At 49.6% G+C, this 20,000-nt stretch overlaps 2 protein-coding genes across 10 annotated transcripts in view; one reads left to right on the top strand and one right to left on the bottom strand.

Annotated features, from left to right (window-relative positions):
- The window catches only part of ec (ubiquitin specific peptidase echinus), a 329,693-nt gene extending 313,385 nt beyond the window's left edge, over window positions 1-16,308 (top strand). For 2 of the 7 annotated variants that reach the window (XM_070137266.1, XM_027370537.2), the window contains 5 exons: window positions 9,093-9,545; window positions 9,775-11,088; window positions 11,204-11,398; window positions 11,660-11,849; window positions 11,993-16,308. In XM_070137266.1, the coding sequence (XP_069993367.1) occupies window positions 9,093-9,545; window positions 9,775-11,088; window positions 11,204-11,398; window positions 11,660-11,849; window positions 11,993-15,558 (5,718 nt within the window). In that variant the 3' untranslated portion in view covers window positions 15,559-16,308. Of the gene's footprint in view, window positions 1-4,153; window positions 4,233-4,403; window positions 4,525-5,505; window positions 5,941-9,092; window positions 9,546-9,774; window positions 11,089-11,203; window positions 11,399-11,659; window positions 11,850-11,992 lie in introns of those variants that run through there. The other 5 variants (XM_070137269.1, XM_027370540.2, XM_070137270.1 and 2 more) reach the window with 5 other exon arrangements.
- Window positions 1-20,000, bottom strand: part of LOC113818338 (uncharacterized) — a 66,751-nt gene that overhangs the window by 10,201 nt on the left and 36,550 nt on the right. The window contains exons 1-3 of one of the 3 annotated variants that reach the window (XR_011399488.1): window positions 9,071-9,205; window positions 3,609-3,748; window positions 3,071-3,186 (exon numbers count right to left, since the gene is read on the bottom strand). Coding sequence is in view for 2 of the 3 variants with exons in the window: in XM_070137272.1 (XP_069993373.1) it covers window positions 3,071-3,186; window positions 3,609-3,696 (204 nt within the window). In the remaining variant the exon portion in view is untranslated. Of the gene's footprint in view, window positions 1-3,070; window positions 3,187-3,608; window positions 4,024-9,070; window positions 9,206-20,000 lie in introns of those variants that run through there. The other 2 variants (XM_070137272.1, XM_070137271.1) reach the window with 2 other exon arrangements.

A 20,000-nucleotide genomic window follows, 5' to 3' on the forward strand; every position in this document is an offset into this window, starting at 1 on the left:
TCTCTCTCTCTCACACACACACACCTGCCACTCCTTTTCTAATCCTTTTTTACTTTCTTTTTACGATCTTCATCCATTTAACCCTTCCACTCTATCTCCTCTTTCTCCCTCCTTCTCCACTTCCCTTGTCTCGTTATTCTTCTCCGTATCTACCTCCTTTTCGCCCGCTCTTGACGGGCATAACCGAGGCCGCACCAAACAGTGAAGTGGTAAAGTTTGGCCAAATGTTACACTGGTGGAAACAAAGCGACGGGATGTGTACTTGTAGCCAGGGTTACATATTACATTCGGGAGATATCTGTGTTGCATCTATCGTAATGATTACAAAAAAAAATTAATAAATCAAATATGGTGTAAATGTACAACAGATACAGATTTGGAGCAGGAGGTGTCGCACACAATATGGATTACTTCAGTGTATATTACTTCACAAAAGCGTCAAGTTTTGTGTCGTAACATGGGCGGGCCTCGTGTCTCCAGGGTAACTTTATGTAAGGGATATCACGTGTAAATAAAGTAAGCAAGTATATACGAAATGATAAACTGTATACACGTGGTGATAATTTTGTATGCAATCTTTATGATCTACTCATACAGGATTCATACGCTGCTTAATGTCGAAACCAAACCTCAGATTTCATTATGAAATGGATCCCGACACATCTGCTTATCTGCAGGTCAAGGAAGAGGTGTAGGATGTTGCCAGGCCCTCGAGGTCCTCCCACGTGACCCGCCGCGTCCTGCCGTAACAAGCGGGTCCTCTGTGCTCTTATCCCGTCGCCGCCCCAGATGCCCGCCTTGTTTACTGTAACTGTCACGGCCGCGTCCCTCGCCCCGGCGCGCGCTCGTTACGAGGGATTAATAGACGAGTCGTGAATATCGTTAAGGGAGGAGATAGGGGAGGTTTTAGAGTTATTTCTATTATTGCAACGCAGCGTTTCGTGGTTGTTGATACTTGTTTGTGGCAAACACTTCGCCGTTTCTTCAACTCCGAAAGGCTTGAAAAGGAGTTCCACTCGGCCCTCAGTAATCAACACTCGTTAACCGTATAAGGAGGGAACATACGCCGCCTTTCCGCGTTATGAACAGTGGTCATTATTCACCCCGTGGCTTAGGGCGATGATTGCATGCATTTCGAGCCGCGCCATACGACCATACGACTGTTACTGAGGAGCGGGCCCTGGTCAGTGTTGAGACGCGGCGCCTATCGAGTTTTCCAGGGGCACTTGAGGCTCCATCGTGCGCGGGTGTTCGGTTACCTGAGCTATGACTTCGTTTGTTTTCTCTAGCAGGAAAAGGTGATTTAGGTCTCGGGTTTATTTTAGGTCCAGTGTTATCTTCGTATCTTTTTAGACGTATTTATATAAGATTGGCTTTGTTGTACTTCGAGTTATGTATATATATATCCCATGTCTTATTGGCTTTGTTGTACTTCGAGTTATGTATATATATATCCCATGTCTTATATACACGCTATACATGTATATCCTACGTTTTAGATATATTCTGTTATGATCCATATTTTAATGAAAACAACTCTTGTTAAAGTGAAATGATAAACAACGCGATTCATCATGTGCAAAAAAATGTGATTATCTCTCTCAGTGTCCCGTGGTTAGTCCGAGCCTTGCGCGACATCCCCAGCAAGTGCACAACGGACAGGTGAGCGAGAAGCGAGCCCCGGAGCACGTGAAGGCAGTCAGCTTGGGCGCGAGGGATAACTGAGGCCGAGTGTAGTGCCCTCAGTCACTGCCTTATCACGTAACTCCAGAAAAAATAATCTAGCCTCTCTTGCGCTGCCTTGGTTAAGTGGCGGGTTTATTTTGTTTACGTCGGGTCGGGCGAGGAAGGGCAGGAGTGGGAAGCGAGACTCTCCCCGGCAGGAGTGGGAAGCGAGACTCTCCCCGGCGCGCCCGCGGTGACGGCCCGCCACAACACCTCTCTGTGGGGTTCTTCATTATCCGTGTAAATATTATTACCTGGCGTGTTGAACGCAGAGTACATATTTGCACAAGATAAGGGCTGACAAGAACATATGAACGGTGGAAGCTGCAGGTGTTGGTGTTTACCTAAACAACACGGGCCCCGAGTAACCCGAGTCCGCGAGGACCAATAATTCTCGAGCGTCTTGACAGATCTGCGTTTTAAGAAACCTTTTTTTTATCTTATGCCTTTTTACGGCCTGTGCTGCAACAATGTATTTTTCGGATACGTTCGTTTGCTGAATGCTTGTTACCTAGTTCGATTTTTTTCATATATGGTAAAGAATAGTGTGTGGACGTACCTTTTATAATTTGGTTTATTGCAAAACGTTTTGCTTGGATTTATCCTGCTTATTGGCAACGTTTTCCCCTTTCTTAATAGGCTTACTCTCCGCGCCTCTACGTCCGGTCTTGTGAAACTAGCGATTGTGATTTTCTCGGAAAGTTCGTGATGGGTGGCCGGGGGGGGGGGGGAGGTTCGCACCTCAGCCGAACAGCCTTTTACGCCTCGTCCGGGCGCTCCTCGCAGCTCTCGAGAAGTGGCCAGATGCTTCGTTATTATGGAAATCACGACCAAGCCAGTCTGTATGAATTAACAGCTCGCCCTGCCCACCTGAATTAACAAGCCTCGGTGCCCACCTCAAGGAAGGACACTCAGGTAATCCACGATGAGTTATGGGGCCGCCCCTTCATCCCTGGCTGTGCACTAAGCCACCGCGGGGTAGCCAGGAGCACGCCCGAAAGCTGGCCCACGTGGGCGGCGGGGTCAGCGGGCCAGCGCCGGAAATACTGGAGGTGTTGCACCACGCTCGCGGGCGCCTCGGGAGGTGGGCCTCGGCTCGGCAGCGCGGGAACCTGATGCTCGCCGCAGATAACGAGATTGAGAAAAGCTGGTTCTGGCGGCGACGTCCATCTTTGGAGGTGACGACTGTTTGCGGGGATGTTTTCCGCTCGCTTCCCCGGGGCTCTGCGGCCTTGCGCTCGACACTCGCACCGAGGAACCCGAGCGTCGACGGGCGGGGGAGGGGATGAGCGGGCGCGGGAGGACTTAAGTGGGCGTGAGAGGCACAAGAGGCACTCGTCCTTACCTTTGCTTGAAAGAGGGGTTGTGGGCGGCCGGGCGGGGAGAGGGGGGGGGTGGAGGAGATCGTGGCGAAATCACGGCGAAGATCGAGAGCTTCACCTCGCTGCTTGTTTCTCCATTCTGCAAATGCATAGGCGTCTTAAGCTCTGAATAAACATCTTAAAATAAACTTTATAATGTTAAAAATGTGGGGATTAAATTCAAATTAATTTTAAGCATGTTTTTGCCGTTGACTTTTGGAGAGAGAACTTTATTTTACGTTATCATTCCCAAACAATAAGTATTTGTCATTTGCATCTTGGTAAAAAATAAGTCGCCATTAACTCCTTAGCCACTCGAAGAATAAAAGAGGATGAGAGGTGATTTGCAGATTTCATTGTCTGCAGATGACTCAACAAAAGGCGGCTAAAATTCTACCATGTACGTCTCCAAAATGCGAACAAAGGGACATCCGAACATTGATCGGTTCTGCTGCAAAGCTTTCAATAATTCAGCGCGTGTAACGTCCCTGCCTTTCCCCATCCAAGTTAGGTTCGTCGTACCGTTCAGTAACTTCTTCCCGAACGCGTAGCCGGGCACTGCGCTTTCGTCAGGTAGAGTTGTGGTGTTTGTGAGTCGTTGGAGGTGCATCCACGGCGGCGGATGAATGGGCGCCTCTCTCGGGCAGGCGACGCGTGTTCACCTGTAGGACCAAGTGAATGGAAGTGAGTCAGGCTCCAGGACGCGTGGCTGGTTTCCGGGAAGTCGGTGGCCAGGTCGCCCGCCGTAGGGTAGGGGGGGCGTGTTCTGCCGGACCTTACTGTACCCTGGGGAGCCAAAAGCACTGTCAGCCACTTAGGAGAGAAATCAGATTGACATCCGTGTCATTAAAGAAAACTTAAGGAAAGGATTGGCTGCTACTTTGTTTCTTTTGGAAGAAGGATGTTCTTCCTGCGATTAATAAGGTCAGAGGATATTGGACCGGACAAGGAACACGATACCCTGTGTAGGATTCACTATCTTGACATGTGTACGCGCATGAAAGCATTACTGTTGCGCGTGAATGTAAGGGCAAAGCTTGAAGCGAGTCATATGTGGTCAGTGAGAGCCTTGCGGTACGCCAGGAGGGAGGGTTGCATGCAACTCCCAAAACGACAACTCACTCTCACCTGCTCCGCGAATTTTCGGTATCATAACCTTGGCAAATTTTTCATCCGGCCCTACAGAGGACCAATGGATGCCCATGTAGCCTCATTGTGCGGACAACACCTGCCAGGCGCGGGCAGGAAAACGGAAATGGCATGGTGGTGGTGGAGGCAGGTGCGACCAGGCCAGCCATCCTCAGGTCGCTGATGTGCAGCTCGCCCACTCACTCACCTACACTCACTCTTCCTCAGTGAGTGGTCGACTCCGCTGCCGACGGACACAGTCGCTCTCGCCGCGTGTGTGTGTGTGCTCCTCTCTGTGCGCGAATCGAGGGTAATTGAGGAGGCTTTTCCTGCGATGTGAAAGGGGTTTTTGTATTTTGTGTTGATATCGGTCTGAGAAGAAACTAGTGATATGGAAATTTTGTTTATAAGGGATCCTCGGGATTAGAGAGGACATCAGTTGTTTGGATATGCATTAGTGTTTCATGACAACACCATATATGCAGCCGGTCTACGTGCTGTAAATAGCAGCTGATATTGAAAAGTTTGCCCGTATACGTTATGTTTGTGAATCAATTGACATTACGCGAGTGCACTGCTAATTCCGAAAGAAAATATAAATATATTTCAGTGTGCCATTTTCGTGATTGGTGGCCTTTGTATATGTGTAATATATTTCGTCTATGCAGTCGATCCCAAGGTCCCATCGACGGTAAAAAAAAAAACCGTGACACAACCACAAGGAAGCTATAACGGGAACATTAATATCCGAGTGATGGAGGTCTTTCCCGACGAGCGATCTCGCTGGGTCGACGAAGGCCCTCCAATATATTCCGTGTGCTACTCCAAGGCACTCCGCTACTCCCCGGCTACTTTCGGAGATGTAAAGTGAATGTACTCGGGCCTTGGTTACTGTTTTTTTATGTAGTCGGCAGAGGTGCACGGGTGAATGCAGCCTTGTAGTACCTGTGACTGGTCTCGTAAGGTCAATCGTCCTAGAACAATAGGTCATTATATCAGTGAACGTTGCTTTCAAGTCAAATATCCTGAACAGAAACAGTGTGTATATTATTCTACAACTCTTTAAGCCGACCTCAAAGTGTGATATCAGTGGGAGAATATGAAAAGGTCGCGTCGGAAAGAAAAAAAAAAAACTAAGTGAAAGGATGAAAATTGGTGTCTGAGGCGCGGCGGGGGAGGAGAGGGGAGGGAGGGATGGTTGGGAGGGTGGGTGAGTGAGGTGAATGTGGGGGGGAGGGGGAAGAGGGTGGGGGACTGGGTTAGTGAACGTGTGCCCAGAGCTCGTGGCGGGAGAGAACGTTGCGTTGCAAAATATAAAATGGAGGATGGAAAGCAAATCGCGTCACGACTTCTATGCAGGGTGTGTGTGTGCTTCTAAATAACGACCGGTGGAATCGAATTTTGAAACTAATGGTTTTTGTGGTTTTGTGTTTTCTCTTTTTTAAAACAGATGTGTTAAGATGTGAAAGTATCTCCATTCATAAACATGGTCTTGTGTATGCGACTTAGAACAGAACAGTCTCGACTATGATCTCGCAAAGTGAAATTCATACGACGGTGTACTTTGTGCCTTTACGGTGATGCGGCTGAAGCTGCGCCTAGGCCTACCACGCTTTCGGTCTCGGCATCACTTCGTACCAAGATGATTTGTTCCACTCTCCCCGTCGTAAATTACCCTTCCGGAAACATGAACATACAAACGTTTTCCCTCCGACAAGCTCTGAAGGTGAGTTGTGGTGTCATGAGGTCGTGTTGTTGAAGTAGGCCTATGTCCCTGTGTCTGACGCCTGCTTGTAAACAACTGAGGTTTGGGTGTGTTACTCTCCTTTGCTGTTCTTTCAAATCCTCTCATATTTCTCTATTTTTTTTTTTCTTCTCCCCACTCTTCTCTTTCTCCTCTCTCCTCTTCCCCTTCCTTCCTTTTCTCTCTCTCTCTCTCATATCCTTTTATCCGTTCTTCTCCCTTCTTCCAGAGTGTGTATGTGAGAGACAGACAGGCAGAGACAGACTCAGACAGAGAGGGGGTAGCCGCTCTCCGTGTGTCTAGGAATTTGAGTCTTTTCCTATTAATCTTGTTATCGGCGATCTCAGGTAATCGGGGATTAAACAATTGTGCCTCGCCACGCCGATTGAAATCCGATAAGTTTCGGGGCCCCCAAGATTTCGGACTAATGGGTGCCGTGATAACTCTAATTGGTAAGATTGTGACGTTGTATCAGCTTACAAAAAGCTTGAATTTCAGCGTCTAGATATTTTCCTTCAAGATTCCTTTATTTTGTGTGTGTGTGTGTGTGTGTGTGTGTGTGTGTGTGTGTGTGTGTGTGTGTGTGTGTGTGTGTGTGTGTAAGGAATGTGCCATGATCTACGCATTTTGAGATATATTTATTATAATATTTCATGCGTCACTTTATGAACACAAGAAAGATACCCATATATGAGCTTTGAAACGGAAATCGGTTTAATATCCTCGGAATATGCAAATTATTACCAGGGTGATGGATTAGGAAACGGTCGGGTATCTAATTTCATATTCTGGGCTTTAGGCTTAACGCGCCGAAAGTAATTGTAGACAGGGCCTTGGAGCGAGCGTCATGCAGGGCAGAAGTGAAGCGTCGTCAGGCACATGAAGCGGGCACGGCGAAGCGGGCACGGCCACCGCACGACGCCGATTATCGTACGTGTGGCGGCGCTGTCAAGGCAAGACAACTTTTATGGCGCGCGATTGGTGGAAAAGCGATCGTGTCTGGGCCTGATTTGTTTGATTTTATTTTCTTATGTTTTTTGTTTTGTTTTGTTTTTGTGTGTGTGGATGTGTGGCATTTGCTTCGTGTTCGGGAAAAATGGAAATTCGGAGGCAGATGATTGATTAGTCTAGACATGCAACCTCGACGACGCAGTGTATATTTTTGTCCTTGGCTGTGTTGCGTTACATTCTTCGTATCACTGACATACTCGACACCATTCATCGGAGGCTCGATAAGAAGCAGGCGAGGTAACCCACATAATTTCCCGAGTATTTCCGTTACTCGCCCGAGGCCCTTGCATCGGGGCGGGGTCGCGTCGAGCCACATCCCGGCAGGAACTCGCCACATACAACCCCGCCGATTCTTTTATAATACGATATGTTGTCTATGTGGCCCCGTTATGTTGGCATCATCGGCCATCAGCCCGGGTTACTTATTGAAATGATGATGATGTCATTTTCAGGCCGAGTCAGTCCGTGCACGATCCGCATTCAAGTTGATGGTAATAAACGTTTTTAATTTGGTGAAACGTTTGTCGCGTCACCCAGCTGACCTCATTGTTGCCCGGGAGAATATTGAGTAATTTGATCCGCATCTCAACGGCGGGATTGCACCGGGATCTAATTGCAGTTAGATGCGCATTCCGATTCGCTTTTTTTTTTAACGAAAATTAGTGACACTACGTAGCGACATATGGTTTGGCCATCTTTTGTTTTCTTTCTCTTTTTTTTATTCTTTTGACCGAGGTAATTTAGTTTCGAGAGAATGAAGATAATGATTTGGGGTTTTAACATTACAAAGACGAAGGGCGATTTCTCCATGTGGTAGATGGGGTGTTACAATAATGGCTTCGGACATTCCAAACTGGTCTACGTGTAATTACCAAAGGGGATTGTCGTGACCCCCCCTGGACCCCGGACCCCGCCCTCTTCGTACCTCTCCCCTCCCCCTCAGACCCCAGCTTCTCGCCCCTTCATACCCCACCCCACCTCTGCTCTTCTTACCCCTACCCCCCCTTTCTCTGCCTTTTATGCCCCACCTCACTCCTGTCCCATACCCGCCACCTCACCCCTCTGTCTCCTATCCACCACCTCACCCCCCCCCCTATTCCGTACCCACCTCCTCACCCCCCCTTGGCTCATACCCACCTCCGCACCTCCTTCCCTCCCCTATACCCACCTCCCACCCCCCTCCCCCCACCCTATTTCCTCGGACGCTGTGACCACCGCACTCCCGGGAATGGAATGTCGCCCAAACTCCCTTTGTAGTATTTTGTGTAGAGTCTCGCATCATTCACCGAGAAGTTACAAGAGTATCTGTAGCAATGCATCGGTAATTGGCATTTGCTGTGCTCTTTTTTTGACGTCCGTTTGGGATCATTTGAATGCGGGTTGTCATTACAAAGGGAAATAGTTGGACGGCGACGGAATGAGCTGTTGTCTCCGATCCATCACTCGAGGGCGACATATCAGTGGTCTGCCGTCTGCTGTGTAGTCAGCCGTGATAATGTAAAATGATATCTTAAACTTGTTTTTCCTGTTCTTTTTCAGTATATATATATATATATATATATATATATATATATATATATATATATATATATATATTAGTATACTCTCAACATTTTCATGTAAATGGAAGGGGAGATGTGAAATAAAATAAAATAAAGTGACTGATAAATCGAGGAAATGGGGACCGTAAAATATAGGCTTTCGAGTTGTACCCGGAGGAATATTCCTGTTTTGGAATTTGTCCTTTTGGATTCCCAGGAATGTTGTGGCAGGGCGAACCGCAGGGGGGTTTGTTCGACCCTTTTGTTGGATTACCGGGGGGGGGGGGGATTCCAGCAGCTGCGGGAACCCAAGTTGGAACCTTTGGGTCGCCACTCTAGAGGAAGATATTTGTATTGTAGCATTTATGTCGTTGTGACTGCCTTTACGTGTCTCATTGGAGTGTGGAATGCAGTGGCAGTGAATAGTGTTTATGCACATTCGCATATGTTCCATTTTGTGAGTGACATTATTTACCAAGTCATACGTGTTACAGATTTACGTTTTAATCTCGTTACCTATTAAGTAATAAATATTTTCCACCGCGCCGCACTATACTAACTTGATTCATTTCTTCTCCGCAGGAACTCTTCTCACAGCTCCAGTACAGCCATGAGTCCGCGCTGCCGCCCGACGCGCTCCGCCGCGCCCTCGCCCAGACCTTCTACAACCAGCAGCGCTTCCAGCTGGGCTTCATGGACGACGCCGCCGAGTGCTTCGAGAACATTCTCCTGCGCATCCACTTCCACATCGCCAGCGGGGAGGCCGAGGACATGTGCAATGCCCGCCACTGCATCCCCCACCAGCGCTTCGCCATGACGCTGGTCGAGCAGAGCGTCTGCGGCGACTGCGGGGCCACGTCCGAGCCGCTGCCCTTCACGCAGATGGTGCACTACGTGTCGGCGTCGGCGCTCACCGCACAGGCCAGGCAGATGCAGGACCCCGCCGTGTCGGGCTCGCAGCCGCAGGTCGCCCTCGACATGTTCGGCCAGCTCCTGAAGAAGGCCGGAGGCATGGGAGACATCAGAGATTGCCCCGTGAGTACTTGCTGGAATTTTGCTTCGGGAGAGATGGATGAATGTTCCTATATATATACAGATGTAAATACAAACAGACATATGTGCTTTAATATATAAATATATAAAAACACACACATTCATACACATACATACTGTACAGATAAAGTAACAGATGTATAGATACAAATATAATATGTTGGTTGTGCTAGTACTATTACAATAACCATGATTTCGCTCTCGTCCCCAGAGTGCCTGCGGCGCCAAAATACAGATCTGCCGGACGCTGATGAACCGGCCCGAGATCGTGTCCATCGGTGTGGTGTGGGACTCGGAGCGACCGACGCTGGAGCACATCATGGCCGTGTTCGCCACCGTGGGCACGACGCTTCGACTCCGCGACGTGTTCCAGAGTGTCGTCGACGACCGCTGGGCTCAGCACACGCAGCACCAGCTGGTCGGAGTCGTCACCTACTATGGAAAGCATTACTCCACTTTCTTCTATCACACGAAGCTCCGAGTGTGGATATACTTCGACGATGCGACAGTACGAGAAATTGGACCGCACTGGGAGCAGGTCGTCGACAAGTGTCGTCGCGGCCACTTCCAGCCCCTCCTGCTGCTGTATGCCAACCCCAGTGGCACTCCCGTGCCCGTCGACACGGCCCCGCGGACGGTGTCCCTCGTGCCGGGCCACCGCACCAGCAACCGCGCCGCGCAGCCTCCCCACAAAGCCTCGGCGGCAGGGGAGCCCTACTCGCAGGCCACGACCCGCCGCGCCGTCACGCCCAACCCCGAGAAGTGCGTGGACGTGGGCGGGCCGACGCCGCGGCGCGCCATCACGCCCAGCCCCGAGGTGGCGGCCCAGCGCGACGGCCACCGCGACTACCAGAACATCCACGCCGTGACGCAGGTCTACCAGGACGGCGCCGGCGAGCCCCACAGCGACGACGTGTTCGACCAGGGCACGTCCAACTACCGGCGCCAGCTGGAGAGCATCAAGCAGAGCGGTTCCGTCCTGCCCAACAAGCCCAGCATCCGCGGCCGACTCGACTCCGACGACTCCGTCTACGCCGGCAGGAGAAACGACTCGCAGCGGCAGGAGCGCCAGCGGTCCGTCAGCTGCAGCGGCAGCGGCTACAATCAGCACGGCAACAGGAACAGCAACTCGTCCCTCGAGCAGTTCGAGAAGGACGGCCTCAAGATGCCCGAGGGCGGAAACGTTCCTCGACGCCGCGACTCCGGCAACTGGAGCGGCGACCGCAACAGCGCGTCGTCGTCGTCGTCGACGTCGCTCGAGAACCCGTACCTGTTCATCGTGGGCAAGGCCGGCCGCCAGCCCCCCTCGCCCACCGCCAAGGCGCCGCCCAGCCCATCGCGCGGCGACCACCCCGAGTACGCCAACCTGGGCGTGGGCGTCCCCGGCCACCCGCACAACCACGCCACCAACGGGCAGCAGCCCAGCGCGGCGCCCAACGGCCAGTACGACCCCGGCTACGACTCCTACTCGCTCTCTTCGAACGACTCCTATCCAATTCAGCAGAATCTGAAGCATAACTTGCAGGTAAGAAGAACATCCTCATCATCTGGCGTGTAATTTTTTATTGCAAAAGTGAATTTCATCCTTGAATCATTGAATATTATGCCTGTATTCTAATGTCCTCTCCTGTCTCTTGCAGCAGCTTCAACAAATCCCCGAATGTGTGCAGGCTAGCGACAGCCCCGGAACGTACACGGGCGGGAGTCAGCAAGATAGCAGCAGCGTCAGCACACTGACAGAAAGCGAAGCTGGAGGAAACTGCGAGGCTTTGTGCCTGGCTGCTGACTCGCTGCTGGAGGAAGCCAGAGCGCGCGAGGAGGCTGGGGACCTTCCCGTTAGTATTCTTAGCTTTTGAGTGACACTAATTTTCACCAGTGCATTTCCTGTCTGTATTCTGAATGACACTAATATGCATCAATGTATTTCCTATCAGTGTTTCGAATGATGCAAATATTAATCTGTATATTACATTCATACCGGCATATTACGGTACATTACGTTACGACTTGTTTTCCTGTTCGCCACTTGCTTAACGATAGACAATAACCACCTGAGTTCCCCCAAATTCCAATCTAACCTGGCACTGTTCCCCCAGGGCGCCCTCGACCTGTGCAATGCCGCCGCGGCCAAGACCCGAGCCGCCATGGACGCCCCCTACAACAACGCCCACTCGCTGACCTTCGCGCGCATGAAGCACAACACGTGCGTCATGCGGGCGAGGTCTCTGCACCGACGCATCCTCATCCAGGAGGAGACTGCCGCTTGGGAAGGCCAATACAAAATGGGTAAGTTATTACCATGAATATCATTGCAAGTTTTTTGTTTTTAATGGTATACTTAAAGGAGTTGGTTTAAATATTGGTTATTGTGAAGAATGTGTGCGTGCGTGTACATTCAGATCGGTTTCTAATGAAGAATTTACCCACAGATGCGCCCCACCACAGTCGCCAGGGCTCGCGGGACTCCCAGCGATCCCGCACCAGCCGCCAGGGCTCGCGCGAGGGCTCCGTCCACCACAGCCGCCAGGGATCCCGTGACGCCTCCAGCGGCTCCCAGGCCAGGTCGCAGGACCAGCTGGACACGGCCGTCACCCTGGCACAGACAGCGGAAAAGTTGCAGACGACAAACATCGAAATCTATGCGACTCTGCCCAAGAAGGGAAAGAAGGCGTCGGAGAAGATGGCGAAGAAGGAGGACGTGGAAGTGCACATCGAGAAGCCGAAGGAGAAGAAGACGGCCGAGAAGACGAAGGAGAAGGCCCACAAGGACAAGAAGAGCTCCAAGTCCCGAGCCGTGGACAGCGACTACGCCAGCGACCACAGCTCCAAGAGTTCAAAGAAGGGAGCCGACAAGGACGACGTGAACGCCATCGTGGAGGTCAAGGAAGAGAAGCCTATCGGGAAGAAGCAGCACAAGGTCAGGCGGAAGCTGCTAATGGGCGGCCTCATCCGGCGCAAGAACCGCAGCATGCCGGACCTCCGCGAGGGCCAGGACGGAGAGAACCCGAAGGCGGCCACCGACGACCTGGAAGTCCGAAGCTTCTCCCGACCGACCACGCCCTCGGGGGAGAAGACCATGGCTGGCTACCTGAGCGAGGGCCACCTGGAGTACAGCAACCCTAACCTGGAGCGCAGCAAACTCATGAGGAAGAGCTTCCACGGTAGCGTCGGCAAGGGGCTGTCCCCAGCTAAGTCCGCCGCGGCCCTGAAGGTGCCTCCTCCCATTCCCCAGCGCATCAATTCCCAGCTTTCACAGAACGAAAAGAATCAAATATCGCAGAAGAACGATAAAAATAGCCGAAAGGACGAGAAGAAGCGAGAGAAGCGGCCGCCGTATCCTCTCCCTCCAAGTGACATTGAGCCGGAGAACCCGCCCGCCCTTCCGCCTCGCTGTTATACGCCAGAGATCGTAAACAACAACAATAACAATAACATGCTGAAAACCGAACCACAGTCGCTGCCGTACATCCACACGCAAATGCAGCAGTACGATACCTACCAGACCAACTCTCTTCCTTATAACAACCCGATGTACCCGGAGCAGCATCACCAGCAGCCACCAGGTACACCGACGCAGATAACCGTGTGCGCCGACGTGCACCAGGAGGCCACTCCGAGGGAGGCCCAGCAGCAGATGACCTACCAGCAGCTGCATCACCATCAACAGCAGCAGTATGCTCAGCAGTCTCACAAACAAGAGCCGAAAATACAACAGCGACAAGACGATTTCCAGCAGCTGCATCAGCAGCAGCAGCAACTTTATTCCAAACAGAATCAACAGAATCACGTTTCTTCATCTTGGCCCGAAATCTCGCACTCAAGACAAAGCAGTGAAGACTTTCCTCCTCCTCCTCCTCCACTGGAGGAGGCTGTGGAGGATCTGAAAATTCGGGGACTCCTCCCCCCGCCCCCACCAGAGTCCAGGGCTATACCCGAGGCCCACAGCGCCCCCGAGCCCTCGAGTCTGTTGGCTCAGCTCCAGCAGAAGCGGCAGCAGATCGTCGAGAGCAAGGACACGACTGGCGCCACGACCGATGATCGGGTGAAGCCATTGCCGTCGAAGAGCAGCGGCGATTGGCTGCATGAGCTGCAGGCCAAGCAGGCAGCCATGCGCAAGAAAATGCAAGAACAAAACGGACCCACGTCAGGGGCACAATCTGAGGTAAAAGAGAACAACAGTAACAGTGCTAAGGAAAACAATATTAATTCTGTAAGGAACTTGGCCTCCAAGTTTGAGAATGTGAGTGTGTCTACGACGAAACCAGAAGCGGGCCAAGACGAGGTCGACAGCCGTCTGGCGCCTCCTGCCCCTCAGCCCTCGCGCGAGGAAGTGACCGAGCGGCAGCGTGTTGTGAGTAAAGAAATGTTTACGAGAGAATACACCCAGTGTAACTCTTTACAATTTCCGTCCCACAGTGGACATGAGAGCAGACTTAGTTCCTCTTATCGGACACGGACCGAACACAGTGAAAGTGTTAATGCTAGTAATAAGGATAGTGTTAGTGACAGTGCCAAAGAAGATTCTGAACTTAACACAAGCACAGACACGACGTCTAGTGATGGCGCTAAAAAGAAAAAATCCAAGAAGAGTGTGACCTTCTGTGACCAAGTGGTGCTCGTTGCGACGGCCGAGGACGAGGAGGAGGACGCCTACATCCCCAACCCAATCCTCGAGAGGGTCCTGAAGTCCGCGATGACATCCTCGATGTCTGACACAGATACTTCCTCCTGTGGGGAACCTGTGAGCCCGAGATCGAATGGCCCAGCTCAGTCCTCGAAGCCTAACGTACCCACACCTCAGGCGAGCCCCCATTACCAGTCCGTCACATCCCAACCCCAGCAGCAACCCCAGCCTCAATCCCAGCCCCAGTCCCAACCCCAGCCCCAGTCCCACTTCCCTCCGGCGCCGCCACAGACGCACGCCACCCAGAGTTACCCCAGCCAGCCTGCCCATTACCAGGCCCATCCCCACCCTCCTCATCCGCATCCCGCGCAGTCTTACCCCCCTCCGTCTGCCGGCCAGCATCCAGCTCAAGCCTATACCAGCCAGTCCCATTCTGCTCAACCCCATCACACCCAGCCTCTGCACGCCCACGCGCACCCATCACACCCTCACGGCCAGCAGTACCAGCAGCCACCTCAGAGTAGCGGTGGGCAGGTGAGGCTTCCGCCACCCTACCAGCCTCCCCCCAGTGTGTCCAAACCCCTGAGTTCACATGTCCCTCCCAGCCACGGCCAGGGCAGTCAGATGCCCCACGTTGTCCACGGGCAGAGCCAGCAGCGTACCCTGTCCAACGGCCTCCACCCCGGACAGATGCCTCACCTGATTCCGGCGGCCAGACCGGGGCAACAGCAGCAGGCACACCACAGACATGCACCAGCACAGCAGCAGCAGCAGCCTCCGCCACACCACTACCAGCAGCAACCGCAGCAGAGAGCGTCTGCTGTGCCCTACCCGGGGATGATGACTCGCCAGAACAGCAGCCTTGGATTCCAGCACCACTCGGAGACGGAGCGAACGTTCCCTCCCTACCAGCGAGTGCCACATCCGGGCCACGCGCAGGGTCAGCCACAGGCACACCCGCAAATGCACCAAGCCATGCATTCCCAGAGCCGTTCTGGCCTGCCGCCCCACAACCACACGTCGTCTGCAGCCTACAACCGTCAGCAGCAGTCCGGCCATCCAGTACAGCAGCAGGTCCCTCACGGCCACTCCCTGCAGCAACAGCAGCAGCCGCAGCACGGGTCGGGGTACGGAAGTGTGGGTCGCGGCGGAGTCAAGGGAGGCCCCAGTCACTTCTGCGGCCCACTGGACCCGTCAGCCATCTACACCACAGTCAACAAGGCAGGCAAGAAGTCCAACGCGGCTCCAGCCTCGGCCACGGGCAGCGCTCTCCAGCCGTGCAACTTGTGTCGGAAGAAGTGCGTCAACCCGCCTTCTACTTACTGCAATGACTGCGATTTCTACATGTCCAGATTTAAGCCGAAAGCTTAAGACTCACCTCCCCTTGTACATACTGCCAGTGATTCAGTCGTAAGTTAATGCATCGTAACCAAACCACAGTGTCATAAAACAACAAATGTTCTCAGTAACAAAAAGACATGACAAACTATTGTCGTAAATAGTTCTTGGAGTCGCACGAGAGAAAATGTTTGGTATTCAGGGGAAGACACCGACCAAGTGAAATAAAAAAATATATATGATCCCCACCATCGTGAAGCCAGTGTTGTTCTTTTAATATAATTTTAGAACTATAGCTCTTATTACGAAGAGTTAGACGGTTTACCATGTATTTATTTTTTAAGACTTTTTAGTACTTAATCACTTGTACCTGTTATGCTATTTGATGACTGAGCAACACGTTGGTAACACGAAATATGACCTGGCGACTTGATGTGGTGACTATAGACGTACCTGTGCTGTGAGGAGCCTTCGCCTTGGTTCTGCTCGCCGGCAAGCAACGGAGGTTCCAGAATCTTCTTTCATTGTGATACTAAGTTATGGATCTCAGAAGTAGCAAGTTAAGCTGTATTATTACTGTTGTTTTATATTTTGTATTTATTGTACAGTCACAAAGCTTTTTTTTCTGCACGCTTCTGATTGTGTGCTTGTGAATCTGACTTGTTATGTGCCAAATTGTGTACATATATATGTTGTACAAACAAATTACTCTATAAATTCTTCTGTATATTGCTGTTTTTGTATGTTTTGTAATAAACAGAGCTCTATGACGCTACAACAATATATTTTCGTTTTCTTTCCAAATCACATATTGCAATATATCCAAATGAAGAATCAGCAAAAACTGTATATATATGGAAAATGCAAAAGAAATTACACACCTTGATATCATTAGAAAATTCTTTAAAATGATAATAATTTAATTTAAATAAACCTTATGAATTTTACTTGAACACAGATCACTTCTAAAAAAACATTTTAAGAACTAAACTAAAGAGCTTACCAAAGATGAAAAAATAAATAAAATAAAATAACATGGTTCATAATGCTGAAAAAGAAATACACATGAGTATATACACATATACAACCAACATAAACTTCATTAATATGAATAATCGCCTCAAACCTAAAACAATAATCTTTATATCAGGGTTGGTCCGACTGAACCGCTACTTACCTCACTCCCACACAGGTGATACACTTGGAAATTCGCATCACAAAATTCATTGCGTTACACCCACAGACTCGCCATAAAAGTCCACCCAAATTAGCAAACCTTTTCTTTATAGGAAGAGACGATGCCAACCGGTCCATAAGAATATATGCGAGCTAACGGTTGATTTGTTTTCCTCTTTTTATATGGAGAAAAAGATTAATCATTTATTGTATTTCCACTAATGACAACTCACCTGTGTAAAAACCTGTTTACTCTCACCTAAACTATGAACTCTTCCTACCTGACTTTACTTAATTACATACCACCTGGACTCCCATTTATCACGTCCCGACCCACACTTCATCAGACAGCATTGCCTCCGCCCAGACCAAGGGCGTACAGTACCTGAACGCCCAGAGTACGTGATGTGACGCCAAATTCATTCGCCCATTTCACGTATCCCAAAAGTGGAGAGAGAAAAAAAATCAAAGTGCGTTCAAGCGTAACATGAGCCAAGACGATGTTCAAATAACAGACTATAATGTGTCACCTGGAAACAATATTTGAGAATTTCTATGTGAAAAGAGAAACAAAATCCCTTTGGCCTATATAATTCATACTAAATTAGTTTTCGAGATAGCCTAATCTGGACTGCTACTCTAATCATAAACATGCAAATATAATCGCCCTTCAGCGAAATTCGCACGATAATTATAGTAAATCTATAACGAAACAGCATCAACCACGTCTTTCCCGGTGACAATAACCACAATGCTTCCCTGTAAACCCGTCCCTCACGTATACACTTGTATACTGCACATCGCTATGTTAAAGAAAATGGTTAAGTGGGTAACTAAAACAAACTTTGAAAATGATGCAGTCGACGCCTGAGCTTCACACAAAACCTTAAACCTGAAAATATAAAGACTGAAAAATCATAATTCAGGAAAATGATCAGCGTAACTGAGAACTTTCTCTAGAGCGAGACGCATTTCACTCTAGCGTCTACCCTGCACCGGGTGTCCATCCTGCACGGAGATACAGAGGATAAATGTTGTGGTTACACTAAAGTCCGGACATCTGGTTGGCGTTTTAAATACGGCATTGTGTATCCAACGCCATAGCTTTTGTCTGCAGTTTCGGACAGATGAACGAACGCTCTGAATATTCATGAACCGGTGTTAGTCTAGCCATCTGTTGTTTTTTTGCTTTTACATAATTACTCTTCTCAGGTATCCAAAGACTTTCCTTTGCTTTATTGGACAACAGAAGTGAAACCTCGAGTGAAAACACACAATTAAACATGCTTCTCATTTGAGCCGTAAGTTACATGGTTAAATGTAAACAAAATTACTCATATAAGAAAGGATATACCAAAAATATTTCTACCATGCACTTGCTCATACTTCTGCATTACAGTAGAAAGATTTATGATATTGTCTTAGGACCGTAAAATCGGTTTACTGAGCTAATCAGCAGTATATCAGCCTTAGATATTTCAGGTATGGATGCCCCTGATGGACGAGATAACGCTTTATCTATTAGCATGGTCAGGATAAGTGGCAGAGGAGGAGAACCTGGGTACCTGCTGGAGCGTCCTCAGGCTCTGCTCCGGGCGTTTCTGGCCCTGGAAACATTTTTGAATCCTGTGTAGTATGGCAAGGCATTAATACACATCAATCATTCGGTTTGGCAGCTCAAAGGCTAACAATGTCAGTGTGTCGCCTGATCATGGCATTTGTATGCAAATATGTAAATATATGTATAGATGTATGTTCGTATGTATATCTATTTATCTATACACGTGCATATATTCTTGTATATGTCTACATATATTAATACAAGTAACCTTTTGTGGATGTATACATAATAATACATTTTCATGCTTATATACATACATACATACATTTGTAGCTTTACATACATTTGCATGTTTACATATATACATACATTTGTAAGTATACATACATACATACATTTATTTGTTTGTTTACATACACATACATGCATAAAAGTAAACATGTATGTGCATGTGTATGTGCATACGTTTATGTATATGTATATGTAGCGTGTGTGTGTATGTGTGTGTTTATTTGTGAGTGTGTGTGTGTTTATTTGTGTGTGCGTGTGTGTGTGTTTATTTGTGTGTGATTATCTCCGTGTTTGTTTATTCTTTTGTGTGTGTGTGTGTGTGTGTGTGTGTGTGTGTGTGTGTGTGTGTGTGTGTGTGTGTGTGTGTGTGTGTGTGTGTGTGTGTGTGTGTGTGTGTGTGTGTGTGCGCGCGCGCGTGTGTGCGTGTGAGTGTGCGTGTGAGTGTGCGGGTGAGTGTGCGGGTGAGTGCGCGCGAGCGCGCGTGTGGGTGTGGGTGTGAGTGTGTGGGTGGGGGTGTGAGTGGGAGTGTGGCTGTGAGCGTGTGTGTGTGAGCGTGTGTGTGAGCGCGTGTGTGTGTGTGTGTGTGTGTGTGTGTGTGTGTGTGTGTGTGTGTGTGTGTGTGTGTGTGTGTGTGTGTGTGTGTGTGTGTGTGTGTGTGTGTGTGTGTGTGTGTGTGTGTGTGTGTGTGTGTGTGTGTGTGTGTGTGTGTGTGTGTGTGTGTGTGTGTGTGTGTGTGTACGTGCGCGCGCGCGTGCGTAATAATGATAATCAGTTCCCGTTGTTCACCTTCCAATGTAAAACCAATTACCGGAATTTTATATCTTGATCATGTTGTGGTTTATCTAAGTGATTTACAAATCTCATAAACGTTTCATTCTTTACAATTACGCAAATCCACTGCTAACAGACCATCACTTGATATCTCAGACTGTACAATGAAGCCCCACCCTGCCTGCAGCGGAATTCGTCACGTCCAACAAAACAGTGTTTGCTCTACTCCAAGATCAAGCGCTTCCCACAAGACCGCGTGAAGAGATAGCCAAGATCATAGAGATGGGAATCAGCGCCCCGACCGACACGCAGCGGGTCTCCAGCCCCGCCTGCTATAAAAGTGCACACACGAACACAAAACAAATATCTGCATTAGAGAATCAGATAAGACGAGAAAGCCCGGGAGGAGGACGAGTAGCACCGGAGGAAAGGAGGAGGTGTCAGCCACCCAAGAAGCCACGTGTGACGGATGACCACAGCCTCCTGCTGTCCCGCTCGCCACGCAGGACCACAGGTCGCCACCTCGGGAGCTCTGTCGATTTGCCTCGCTTTTTACGCCCAGAGAAATTTTGTTTGTAGTCAGGAAAATAGAACTGTCGGTTTAGGAAGGTTCTGAGCAATCGGGGAATGTTTGTCTTGTTTAAAATTCATTAATGTTAGATATGTTGTTATATCC

This window comes from Penaeus vannamei, chromosome 23 (assembly GCF_042767895.1).
Source record: "Penaeus vannamei isolate JL-2024 chromosome 23, ASM4276789v1, whole genome shotgun sequence".
Lineage (NCBI taxonomy): Eukaryota > Metazoa > Arthropoda > Malacostraca > Decapoda > Penaeidae > Penaeus > Penaeus vannamei.